Source organism: Leptodactylus fuscus, chromosome 2 (genome assembly GCF_031893055.1).
Source record: "Leptodactylus fuscus isolate aLepFus1 chromosome 2, aLepFus1.hap2, whole genome shotgun sequence".
NCBI lineage: Eukaryota > Metazoa > Chordata > Amphibia > Anura > Leptodactylidae > Leptodactylus > Leptodactylus fuscus.
Genome location: NC_134266.1, coordinates 90,567,784 through 90,582,060, shown reverse-complemented (window position 1 = coordinate 90,582,060; position 14,277 = coordinate 90,567,784). Strand labels below are relative to the sequence as shown.

General features: G+C 43.1%; 1 protein-coding gene across 1 annotated transcript in view; it reads right to left on the bottom strand.

The window, feature by feature from the left end:
* Positions 1-951: 951 nt before the first annotated feature.
* Positions 952-14,277, bottom strand: part of SLC60A1 (solute carrier family 60 member 1) — an 81,591-nt gene continuing 68,265 nt past the window's right edge. The window contains exons 10-11 of the mRNA XM_075264171.1: positions 3,045-3,165; positions 952-1,126 (exon numbers count right to left, since the gene is read on the bottom strand). Coding sequence (XP_075120272.1) covers positions 1,071-1,126; positions 3,045-3,165 — 177 coding nt within the window. The 3' untranslated portion in view covers positions 952-1,070. The remainder of the gene's footprint in view (positions 1,127-3,044; positions 3,166-14,277) is intronic.

Genomic DNA, 14,277 nt, shown 5'->3' with positions numbered 1-14,277 from the left:
TATCCACTGGAAGAGATCTAGAAAACCGTGACAAATTGATACAGAAAGTATATTGGAAAATAGTATAACTTTTTATCATACAAACAGTAACATTGGTCTGAAAGTGGCCAACCCTTTTAAGGTCTTAAAGGAATCCTATCATTTCAAACATTTTTTTCTCACTAATGTGTCCGAATAGCCTTAAGAAAGCCTATTCTTCTCCTACCTTTCGTCATCTTCTCTGCGCCGCCGTTTGCTTGAAATCCCGGTTTTTGACTGTATGCAAATGAGTTCTCTCGCAGCAGTGGGGACGTCTCCAATGCTGCGAGAACTCTCCAGCAACGCCTCCATCTTCTTCAGGAACGTCCTCTTCACGCATCTTCTTCCGGCGCAGGAGGCCAAACTTGTAGGCCTTGGGCAGAGCCGATTGCGCATGCCCACAGGCCACAAGAAAAATGGCCACTTACACAGTAAGTAAGCAGCCATTTTCTTGTGGCCTGTGGGCATGCGCAGTCGGCTCTGTCCTCGGCCTACAAGTTAGACCACTTGCACGATTTGAGCCAAACCCAGTAATAGATTGAGCAGAAGATACAAGTATAAGAGCTTCCTTTATAGTTCCCATTCCTTTTGTAGCCATTCAAAAGAACGTAGCAAAATCTGCAACAAAAAAAGCTGCATTTCTGCAACGTGGGACACTAAAGAGGACCTGTCATCTCTCCTGACTTGTCTGAGTAAATATTTATATTCCTTATGATCTAAAATTTTCAGTTGATGCTGGATTTAATTAGTATGTAGCTGTAGTTATTGCTTTTAGAGATTAATATCTCCATAATATGGTGGTGTTATAAGGTGGTACACTGAGTGCCTACTGCTTTATATCATATAGCCATAGAGGATCCAAGTGCCGCTTTACACGGTCTGTGTACATGAGCCCTAATGAGAGTCTCAAAATGAGAATGTAATGTGGCACAATATGCTTTATTTCTTTGTTCATTTTAGTTGCCTTTATAGAAGACAGCTCTTTGGGTTTTGCAGCTCCTAAGAGAGTAAGTTCACAGAACAACAATGTAGGATATCGTCTGGGGGCTTCACTATTGCTGATACCGTTCTGAATCATTGCCAAGTTCTGACGTTTTACCTGATGTGCCTGCAGAAAGAAATGAGACTTGTTAGACACATGAGAGATCCACAACCAAATATAGCATCAGGAAATATTCAATTTGTAAAAGAAAAAAAAACAAACCTGGTCACTTTAGTCAAAGATCGCTATTTATGATGCGTACCCTGTCAGTATGCACAACATATATAATAGCACGCACCCTTACAACTACTACAACCCAGATACAGCACAGCAGAAATAAGTTGAATTAAAAGGGTTTGCTCACTTTTGGCAAAATGTGTACATTTGAGGCCTAATTTGGATATTTACACTGCATTGGCCGCCATTTGTAGAGGCCGTGAGATAAAATAAATCACCCCCATAATATGACACTATTTTAAACGCTACACATCTAAAGAGGTTTCTCAAGGGGTATTATCATTTTGAACCCAAGACTGCTTCCAAAAAATAAAGGCACAGATTGAAAGTTAAATAAATCTGCCATTTCAGTGCCCAATATATTGTGCCCATTTTGTGTCAACAGACATACACACTACTAAAACAGGTATGAAAAAGTTGTATATGTGGGCATACAGCAGGGTTCAGAAGAGAAGGAGTGGTACTCTTTTTAGCTTTTGAAGTATAGATTCAAGCTAAGGGCCCATGTAGCGGGGCCTGCAGAAAAAAAGTGCTGTGAGTTAATTAGATAGGACTAGTAGTCCACAAACTAGGTAACAAAACAGGGAGGGGTGTGAGGGAGGATGAGAGAGGGAGAGGAATCTGAGTGAATCGTAATGTATCATGGTAGTTGTATGATAAAAGAACAGGAATCTACACTATTTAAGCTAATGCAAGGGATGCCAGGAGCTCCCAGAGAAACACAAAAATCATTCCAAACACTGCTAAAAGTATGTGGGTGCACTTATAAACTCCTTAAATAGCACTAACAGACTTTTTTCTGCAGACTGGACATCCGTAAAAAAACAACTGAAGCATGTTCCTTTTTTCCACTGATACATCACACTGATAAAAGTCTAGGGGTCCATAAAAAAATAAAATAAAAAAAAGGTTGAGATGTACAAAGTATAGAAAACCAAAAAAAATGTGCTTTTCACAGACCTGAATAGCAGCAGATAAACCATGGACAACAGCCCCCCTGCCAATGAACAGAGTGGTGTCCTGACTGTGAATAGCATGTGTGAATGAAGAGAAAGAATCTCTATCATTAAAATGCTATTTTTTTTTTTTTTCACTAACACGTAGGAATAGCCTTAAGAAAGGTAATTCTTCTCCTACCTTTAGATGTCTTCTCCGTGCCGCCGTTTGGTAGAAATCCCGGTTTTTGTTTGTATGCAAATTAGTTCTCTTGCAGCACTGCGGGCAGTCCCCAGCGCTCAAACAGCACTGGGGGCGTTCCCAATGCTGCGAGATAACTCTCCAGCGCCGCCTCTATCTTCTTCTGGAACGGCCTCTCTCCACGTCGTCTTCCGGCACTGGGTTCAAAATTCTATGCATGCGCAGTCGGCTATGCCTTTAGGCCTTGGGCAGAGCAATTGCACATGCCTGCACCCATTTTTTTGTGGCCGCTTACACAGTAAGCTGGTGTAAGCGGCCACAAGAAAATGGCCGTGGGCATGTGCAGTCGGCTCTGCCCGATGACTGACAGCAGAGCCGACTGCGCATGCCTTGAAGCCAGCGCCTGAAGAAGACGCAGGGAGAAGCCGTTCCAGAGGAAGAGAGAGGCGTCGCTGGAGGTTTTTCTCACAGCTTTGTGGTCGGCCCTAGTGCTGCGAGAGATCTCATTTGCATACCGATCAAAACCGGGATTTCTACCAAATGGCAGCGCGGAGAAAACATCTAATGGTAGGAGAAGAATAGCCTTTCTTAATGTTATTCCTACTTGTTAGTGAGAAAAAAATATCATTTTAATGATAGAATCCCTTTAATATAAATCTGGTCTCCTTACCGTCTAAGCTCCTTGGATGCATATTGTCAAGTACGACCAGGACCACATACAGCGACAGAGCCAAAACAGAAAGACTTATTCCACAAACCAAGAAGCTGTAGCTGCCTTGTGTCTGGATGACCTGCAATGGAGGAAATATTTAGCAATTTATCTCTGTATGTGCTGGTTGATGGTCTATAGAGGATATTAATACTTCATTAATGTCAGCAAAGTACTAGCCAAGTCAGTGAGAAGATGCATATAGGCTGGCCCATGATTTGCTAGGAGATTCCACTCAAGTATAAACAGTCTTATTTCATTCTTGTGGCAACAGAAACAACCCCATGCCAGAATATGCTGGATCAGACCTGATAGCTCAGCGCATAGTTTTCTCATCAGATCTGAAATGCACCACTTGAATTCCATCTATTTCGTACAAAAAAACAGGTATAAAAAATGTAGTGTCAAATTCCTGCTTGTGAATATCCCCCTAAGGCTGAGTTCACACGTAGTAAAGTGGAGCGCGATCGGGCACGTATACGGCGCGTCAGAGTTTGCGTGCTCAAAAAGAACCAGTTGATTTCAATGGGAGGTACAAGCGTATACGCCGCGTAATTTTGCGCCAGCAAAATTACAAGTGCAAAATTACGCAGCGTATACGCTCTTAACTCCCATTGAAATCAATGGGTTCTTTTTGAGCGCGCAAACTCTGACACGCCGTATACATGCCAGATCGCGCTCCACTTTACTCCGTGTGAATTCAGCCTAAGGATGTATTTGCAAGTTGGCCTTTGGAAATTAATTTGGGGAAGTCTTCCTGCTGAAAAACCTGTTCAGAAAATGCCCCTGGGGTGTCCATGAGAGAAAGCTAAGGCTGAGTCTCCGCTTAATCACGTCAAATTTGTGCCAGAAACCTAATACAATGGGGCAAATCAGCAATGGTGATACGTTCACAGAAACTGAAAAACAGCGTTCCTCACAATCTTGCCACAGAGTGCATCCACTACTACCTCTAATTGAAAACAATGGGAGGCAGATTAGGCAGGATAGTCTGTGAGAGTTACCGCCATCTCCACCACCATGACATTGTTATGAAGTCTGATTGTTTGGAGACACTAACTAACGGGACTAGGCTCAGAGTGATGAGGAACAAATGATAATACCGAGCAACCACAGGAATAGATTGTTAATACAATACAAGGAAGATTGGCAGCAGCAGTAATTCAATCCAGAACCCCTTAGGGAACAGAAGATGCAGGAGAATGACCGATGGATATGAAGAAAACCGCGCTACTCTCTTGGGATAAACCAATACACGCACTTTATTCCACTTTCTTAAAAACACGACGCTACAACACAGCGTTTCGGGGATTCCCCTTTTTCAAGTGTCACAAAACACACAATATACCCTAATAAAAATAACAAATGGCATAATAAATAAATGCAACAGAAGGCAAAATAAATAAAAATACACATATGCATATAAATATATAAACATATAAAAATAGGTAGAATGGCAGGTCTTAAATATGAATGTTCCATTACACAAGTATTTATCGTTGTTTGTCATTAATCCAGCAAAGTCAAACAAAGTTGCTACCCCAGCTATTGGTGATAGTTGTAGCTACATAAAGTGACCAACTGTAATATAATGCAGGTCAGCAAATGTTCTAAATAATAAAAGAGTAGGGTAACCAAGTATTTCATAGGCATGGCTCAGACAATAATGAAATATATAAATAAATAAATAAATTACTGTACCAGACAAGGAGTTAGGAGCATGAATCAGGAGCAGGAGCTTCCTTGTACGAGTAGAATGTGATGCACAGCGTGGAGTGTATGGGCTACGTGTGTAACGCGGGCTTATTACACCTGGGCGGGCTTGAGGGGAGGGTCACGTGCCAGGTGTTGCTAAGAACTCCCCGTTACTTACTTAGAACTCAAGCCTGAAGGTCATATATTATACAATCCACATAATGACTGTGGATTGTAGAGACATCCAGCTTATTTGAATAAAATTGGATCGCTACTCCGAGATGCTCATGTCTAGGGAGAGCGGTCGGGCCCGCTCGTGTGTTTAACCTAGTGCGCATGCGTATTGCACGGCACTAGGTTACGGGAAAAGCCGAGCCGAGTCGACGAACGACCGCTCGTGTGTCGGGTTTAATACGCATGCGCGTACTCGTCCGGCCGCATAACCGGCACTAGCAGTACACTGGCATGTCCTGCCTATTGGATTCTAACGGCAGTTAGTTTAGACGGATGTCAATTAGTGTGAACCGCATACTGACATGTCTTGCCTATTAGATTCTTACAGCAGTTGTTTAGATTGATGTCAATTAATATAAGTAAAATACTAAGGGCCATTTAAGCCTCTATGGAGTTAATATTTAAGCAAACCATAACATGGAAGCAGCGGACCCTGATGCTGCTTTACAAACCATAGATATTTCAGATGTATACACATCATTCTGATGAATTAAAAGATTCATTGCCAATACAATATTATTGTCAAAGAATTAAATTTAAAAACAATTATCTTTTTTAACAAAAGTCTTGGTCCTAAAATAATGACATTTGTAAACATCCACCTAATTATTAGTATGAATATAATAAAAATAGTAGTGTAATAGTGAAAAATGGACAAAAAATTAAAATTAGAATCAAAAAATTCCATAAATATAAGAACAAAAGTTAGAGTGTACTAACATAGTAATATATCAAGAGATTTTTCTAAAAACTGAGATCATAGTGGTTACTCTTTACTTCTCTATGCTTAACAGCCAACATGTAATATATAAACATATAATAAATATATAAAGGGACTTAGTAGGAAATATCCTCCAGGGCTTCATTAAGACCCTCAGGATGGAGGGTATTTAATTTAAATATCCAAAACATCTCTTTCTTTTTTAGTGCCTCGAACCGGTTGTAAATGCTGGTAGGTATTTGTTCGAGTGGAGTTACAATAAAATTGGAAAAACTGCACCCATGTTTGATCTTGGCATGTCTGGAAACACTATGCTTTTCGTACCCGTTGGAGACATTGGAGCAATGTTTCTTAATTCTGTCTCTAAGGGACATTGTTGTCCGTCCTACATACTGTAGGCCACATGGGCAGCTTAGAATATATACAACGTATGAAGATGAGCAGTCTAGTCTCGATTTGATAGAGAATTTCTCGTTTGTGGATCTACTGGTAACCTCACTTATATTATGTGCTATATTCAAACAACACTTACATCTAGAATGTCCACATTTGAAGCTACCAGCGTTTCCACTGATATATGAAAAATTGGTACTGGTTCTTGTAGAGGATTTTAGTTTACTTGGGGCAATAATACTCTTTAGAGTTCGAGCCCTCCTAAAAGTCATCTTGGGTTTTTTTGGGATTACTTTTTTCAGGAATTGGTCATTAGTAGAGATGAGCGAACACTAAAATGTTCGAGGTTCGAAATTCGATTCGAACAGCCGCTCACTGTTCGAGTGTTCGAATGGGTTTCGAACCCCATTATAGTCTATGGGGAACATAAACTCGTTAAGGGGGAAACCCAAATTCGTGTCTGGAGGGTCACCAAGTCCACTATGACACCCCAGGAAATGATACCAACACCCTGGAATGACACTGGGACAGCAGGGGAAGCATGTCTGGGGGCATAAAAGTCACTTTATTTCATGGAAATCCCTGTCAGTTTGCGATTTTCGCAAGCTAACTTTTCCCCATAGAAATGCATTGGCCAGTGCTGATTGGCCAGAGTACGGAACTCGACCAATCAGCGCTGGCTCTGCTGGAGGAGGCGGAGTCTAAGATCGCTCTACACCAGTCTCCATTCAGGTCCGACCTTAGACTCCGCCTCCTCCCGCAGAGCCAGCGCTGATTGGCCGAAGGCTGGCCTATGCATTCCTATGCGAATGCAGAGACTTAGCAGTGCTGAGTCAGTTTTGCTCAACTACACATCTGATGCACACTCGGCACTGCTACATCAGATGTAGCAATCTGATGTAGCAGAGCCGAGGGTGCACTAGAACCCCTGTGCAATCTCAGTTCACGCTAATAGAATGCATTGGCCAGCGCTGATTGGCCAATGCATTCTATTAGCCCGATGAAGTAGAGCTGAATGTGTGTGCTAAGCACACACATTCAGCACTGCTTCATCACGCCAATACAATGCATTAGCCAGTGCTGATTGGCCAGAGTACGGAATTCGGCCAATCAGCGCTGGCTCTGCTGGAGGAGGCGGAGTCTAAGGTCGGACCTGAATGGAGACTGGTGTGGAGCGATCTTAGACTCCGCCTCCTCCAGCAGAGCCAGCGCTGATTGGCCAAATTCCGTACTCTGGCCAATCAGCGCTGGCCAATGCATTCTATTAGCCCGATGAAGTAGAGCTGAATGTGTGTGCTAAGCACACACATTCAGCAATGCTTCATCACGCCAATACAATGCATTAGCCAGTGCTGATTGGCCAGAGTACGGAATTCGGCCAATCAGCGCTGGCTCTGCTGGAGGAGGCGGAGTCTAAGGTTGGACCTGAATGGAGACTGGTGTGGAGCGATCTTAGACTCCGCCTCCTCCAGCAGAGCCAGCGCTGATTGGCCGAATTCCGTACTCTGGCCAATCAGCGCTGGCCAATGCATTCTATTAGCCCGATGAAGTAGAGCTGAATGTGTGTGCTTAGCACACACATTCAGCTCTACTTCATCAGGCTAATAGAATGCATTGGCCAATCAGCGCTGGCCAATGCATTCTATTAGCTTGATGAAGCAGAGTGTGCACAAGGGTTCAAGCGCACCCTCGGCTCTGATGTAGCAGAGCCGAGGGTGCACAAGGGTTCAAGTGCACCCTCGGCTCTCCTACATCAGAGCCGAGGGTGCGCTTGAACCCTTGTGCAGCCTCGGCTCTGCTACATCAGAGCCGAGGGTGCGCTTGAACCCTTGTGCACACTCTGCTTCATCAAGCTAATAGAGTGCATTGGCCAGCGCTGATTGGCCAGAGTACGGAATTCGGCCAATCAGCGCTGGCCAATGCATCCCTATGGGAAAAAGTTTATCTCACAAAAATCATAATTACACACCCGATAGAGCCCCAAAAAGTTATTTTTAATAACATTCCCCCCTAAATAAAGGTTATCCCTAGCTATCCCTGCCTGTACAGCTATCCCTGTCTCATAGTCACAAAGTTCACATTCTCATATGACCCGGATTTGAAATCCACTATTCGTCTAAAATGGAGGTCACCTGATTTCGGCAGCCAATGACTTTTTCCAATTTTTTTCAATGCCCCCGGTGTCGTAGTTCCTGTCCCACCTCCCCTGCGCTGTTATTGGTGCAAAAAAGGCGCCAGGGAAGGTGGGAGGGGAATCGAATTTTGGCGCACTTTACCACGCGGTGTTCGATTCGAACATGGCGAACACCCTGATATCCGATCGAACATGTGTTCGATAGAACACTGTTCGCTCATCTCTAGTCATTAGCTAAAATATGCCAATGCTTCTCCAAGATTTTCCTGATGGAACTGTGGGCTATATTAAAAGTTGTTATAAAGTTGTGTTTGAATTCATTTTCTTTTTTGGTAATTTTTTTGGGGACAAGGCATTCCTTTTGACTCAAATTTGCTGTTCTAGACTGAGCTTCTTTTATAAGAGAGGCTGGATAATTTTTGTCCTTAAATCTTGAAGCCATAATCTTACTCTGAGCCACAAAGTCCGATTGGTTTGTACAATTCCGTCTCAATCTTTTGAATTGTCCGTATGGGACATTCTTAATCCACTTATGGTAGTGTAGACTTTTAAAATTCAAAAGACTATTACTATCTACTTTTTTGAAAAATGTTTTCGTTTGTATGCCTTTCAAAAGATTGAGACGGAATTGTACAAACCAATCGGACTTTGTGGCTCAGAGTAAGATTATGGCTTCAAGATTTAAGGACAAAAATTATCCAGCCTCTCTTATAAAAGAAGCTCAGTCTAGAACAGCAAATTTGAGTCAAAAGGAATGCCTTGTCCCCAAAAAAATTACCAAAAAAGAAAATGAATTCAAACACAACTTTATAACAACTTTTAATATAGCCCACAGTTCCATCAGGAAAATCTTGGAGAAGCATTGGCATATTTTAGCTAATGACCAATTCCTGAAAAAAGTAATCCCAAAAAAACCCAAGATGACTTTTAGGAGGGCTCGAACTCTAAAGAGTATTATTGCCCCAAGTAAACTAAGATCCTCTACAAGAACCAGTACCAATTTTTCATATATCAGTGGAAACGCTGGTAGCTTCAAATGTGGACATTCTAGATGTAAGTGTTGTTTGAATATAGCACATAATATAAGTGAGGTTACCAGTAGATCCACAAACGAGAAATTCTCTATCAAATCGAGACTAGACTGCTCATCTTCATACGTTGTATATATTCTAAGCTGCCCATGTGGCCTACAGTATGTAGGACGGACAACAATGTCCCTTAGAGACAGAATTAAGAAACATTGCTCCAATGTCTCCAACGGGTACGAAAAGCATAGTGTTTCCAGACATGCCAAGATCAAACATGGGTGCAGTTTTTCCAATTTTATTGTAACTCCACTCGAACAAATACCTACCAGCATTTACAACCGGTTCGAGGCACTAAAAAAGAAAGAGATGTTTTGGATATTTAAATTAAATACCCTCCATCCTGAGGGTCTTAATGAAGCCCTGGAGGATATTTCCTACTAAGTCCCTTTATATATTTATTATATGTTTATATATTACATGTTGGCTGTTAAGCATAGAGAAGTAAAGAGTAACCACTATGATCTCAGTTTTTAGAAAAATCTCTTGATATATTACTATGTTAGTACACTCTAACTTTTGTTCTTATATTTATGGAATTTTTTGATTCTAATTTTAATTTTTTGTCCATTTTTCACTATTACACTACTATTTTTATTATATTCATACTAATAATTAGGTGGATGTTTACAAATGTCATTATTTTAGGACCAAGACTTTTGTTAAAAAAGATAATTGTTTTTAAATGTAATTCTTTGACAATAATATTGTATTGGCAATGAATCTTTTAATTCATCAGAATGATGTGTATACATCTGAAATATCTATGGTTTGTAAAGCAGCATCAGGGTCCGCTGCTTCCATGTTATGGTTTGCTTAAATATTAACTCCATAGAGGCTTAAATGGCCCTTAGTATTTTACTTATATTAATTGACATCAATCTAAACAACTGCTGTAAGAATCTAATAGGCAAGACATGTCAGTATGCGGTTCACACTAATTGACATCCGTCTAAACTAACTGCCGTTAGAATCCAATAGGCAGGACATGCCAGTGTACTGCTAGTGCCGGTTATGCGGCCGGACGAGTACGCGCATGCGTATTAAACCCGACACACGAGCGGTCGTTCGTCGACTCGGCTCGGCTTTTCCCGTAACCTAGTGCCGTGCAATACGCATGCGCACTAGGTTAAACACACGAGCGGGCCCGACCGCTCTCCCTAGACACGAGCATCTCGGAGTAGCGATCCAATTTTATTCAAATAAGCTGGATGTCTCTACAATCCACAGTCATTATGTGGATTGTATAATATATGACCTTCAGGCTTGAGTTCTAAGTAAGTAACGGGGAGTTCTTAGCAACACCTGGCACGTGACCCTCCCCTCAAGCCCGCCCAGGTGTAATAAGCCCGCGTTACACACGTAGCCCATACACTCCACGCTGTGCATCACATTCTACTCGTACAAGGAAGCTCCTGCTCCTGATTCATGCTCCTAACTCCTTGTCTGGTACAGTAATTTATTTATTTATTTATATATTTCATTATTGTCTGAGCCATGCCTATGAAATACTTGGTTACCCTACTCTTTTATTATTAGAACATTTGCTGACCTGCATTATATTACAGTTGGTCACTTTATGTAGCTACAACTATCACCAATAGCTGGGGTAGCAACTTTGTTTGACTTTGCTGGATTAATGACAAACAACGATAAATACTTGTGTAATGGAACATTCATATTTAAGACCTGCCATTCTACCTATTTTTATATGTTTATATATTTATATATTTATATGCATATGTGTATTTTTATTTATCTAGGCTCAGAGTGAGGGACACTGCAAATGTTTTGTGAGAATATATTTCATATATGAGTGGTGAGGGGTGAGTGGTCGGTCTTCAGATAGAACTGCCTCCCCAGCAAGTAGTACCTCAGGGCCTCTAATGTCCATTTTATGGCCAGACACTCTCCACTATGCTGTAGTTCTTTTCTGCTGGTGTGAGTTTCCTGCTCAGGTAGGTGACTGGATGCTCTTCTCAATTCACCTCCTGAGACAGGACAGTTCCCAGCCCTACATCTGATGCGTCTGTCTGTACCACAAACTCTCTGCTGAAGTTGGGCATAATGTGCACAGGAGATCCACACACGGCCACCTTTAGTGCCTGAAAAGCACTTTCGGCCTGGTCATTCCACTGCACCATAACGGAACTTTTATCCTTTAGAAGGTCCGTCAGGGGAGCAGATACCATGGCAAAGTTGGTTATAAACCGCCTGTAATACCCAACTGTGCCCAGGAATGTCCCAACTTGTTTGGTGCTCAGAGGTCGAGGCCATGCCCGGATAGCGTTGACCTGGAGATCTTTCTGTAAGCAGACTCTCTTGGTCTTTCCACACTTTCAGTAAGTTAACATGATAAATCTGCTCAGGTTTTCTCCTATCTGGCTGACGAACCTTGTAGTTCACTTCCCCTATCTTTTTTATTACCTCATAGGGGCCCTGCCATTTGGCAAGAAACTTGCTCTCCACTATGCCACTGTGGGAATGAGTACAAGTACTCGGTCACCGGGTTTAAAGGTCCTTACCCTTGCCGACCTATTGTAAACATGGCTTTGAGCCTTTTGGGCCTCCTGCAGATGCTCTCTAATCATGGGCATGACTGCCGCTATCCTGTCCTGCATACCAGCAATATGTTCAAGATCACTTTTGTGGGGGTGGGTTCTTGCTCCCACGTTTCTTTTGCTAGGTCCAACAGGCCCCTAGGATGTCTGTTGTAGACCAACTCAAAAGGAGAAAACCCAGTGGAAGCCTGCGGTACCTCACGGATGGCAAACATTAAGTAGGGTAACAGAACATCTCAGTCTTTTCCATCCTTGCCCACCACCTTTTTCTGCATATTTTTTTAAGGCTTTGTTAAACCGTTCTAGTAAGTCGTCTGTCTGAGGATGGTAAACAGATGCACGCAATTGTTTGATATTAAAACGTTTACACAATTCCCTGGTGAGTTTAGACATGAATGGGGTACCCTAATCTGTGAGGATCTCATTGGGTATACTCAGTGGCGTAACTAGGAATGGCGGGGCCCCGTGGCGAACTTTTGACATGGGGTCCCCCCCCAACCGACACTGACGTCGAAGACCTCGACTGGTCCCCTCCTCCGCACTCTATTATGTCCCTTAGTGGCCCCTGCACACAGTATTATGCCCCATAGTGGCCCCTGCACACAGTATTATGTCCCTTAGTGGCCCCTACACACAGTATTATCCCCCATAGTGGCCCCTGCACGCAGTATTATGCCCCTTACTGGCCCCTGCACACAGTATTTTGTCCCTTACTGGCCCCTCCTCCGCACTCTATTATGTCCCTTAGTGGCCCCTGCACACAGTATTATGCCCCATAGTGGCCCCTGCACACAGTATTATGTCCCTTAGTGTCCCCTGCACACAGTATTATCCCCCATAGTGGCCCCTGCACACAGTATTATCCCCCATAGTGTCCCCTGCACACAGTATTATGTCCCACTGTGGACACCCATAAACAATTATTATACTCTGGGGTCTTTTCAGACCCCAGAGTATAATAATCGAAGACCCGGGGGAATAAAAAGATAAAAAAATTACTGTTTCTTACCTGTCCCCGGCTCCTACGCGGTCTTCTCCGCTGCCGTCCTTCTGAAATGACGTCAGACGTCACATGACCCGGGACGCAGGCTGGGTTCATGTGACGACAGAAAGGACGTCAGGAAGGAGGCCTGGCAGGATCGTGGAGAGGTAAGTAACAGTGTTTGTTACGTTCCCTTACCTCTCCCGGGCCTCCGATCATTATATACTCGGGGGGTCTGCAAAGACCCCTGAGTATAATGATAGTATTTGTGGGGCCCGCAGTGTCACTTACTGATCCTGGCCCAGCCAGGATCGGCAAGTGAATAGGGCCCGTAACGGCCTATTTTAAAAAATTATTTTTTTAAAAAATGCAGCGGTAGCGGCTGTCACTGGGCCCCCTAATGGCCCGGGCCCTGTGGCAGCTGCCTCCGCTGCCTCTACGGTAGTTACGCCCCTGGGTATACTCACTCGTCAAAATATGGTGAACAACTCTTTTGCTATCAATTTCACCGACGTGTGCCGTAGTGGGATGGCTTCAGGATATCGGGTAGCATAGTCCATGACTACCAAAATTTGCTGATGCCCCCAAGTGGACTTAACTAAAGGATCTACCAAGTCCATGGCAATCCTCTAAAAGGGCACCTCAATAATGGACAGAGGTACCAGGGGGCTTCAAAAATGTGCCATGGGGGCATGCAACTGACACTCCGGACATGTTTCACAAAACACTTTAACTTCCTGATATACCCCCAGCCAATAAAACCGCTGCAATATGCAGTCCAGCGTTTTGTGGTACCTAGGTGACTCCCTAGCACATGTTTATGTGCCAACTCCAGCACCGTTCGGCAATAAGACTGGGGTACCAGTAACTGCTCTAAGGTCTCACCCTGCACCCTGTCAACTCGGTATAACAACTCCTGGTTGACAGCCATGCGGGGGAACACCTCATCAGCGCCTGGGCACCGAGACGCATCATTGACAATAACAACATTTTCCGGGGGCAACACGGTGGCTCAGTGGTTAGCACTGCAGCTTTGCAGCACTGGAATCCTGCCAGGAACAACATCTGCAAGGAGTTTGTATGTTCTCCTTGTGTTTTCATGGATTATCTCCCATTCTATAAAGACATACTGATAGGAAAATAAAAATAAAAAAAAATGTGCATTGTGATCCATATATAGGGCTTACAATCTACATTAAAAAAAAATAAAAATAAAAAAGAACAGCATTTTCCCAGGCCCCTCTGCAGTGTGAGATCCTAGTGCTGTGCACTACCAAAATTATCATGAGACACTTTCAAATCAGACATCTGAAGTTCAGTACCAACCTCCTCAGCTTTACCTGCCATGACCTCTAGGGGAGACATAGTGCTACAATCCTCTTTTAACAT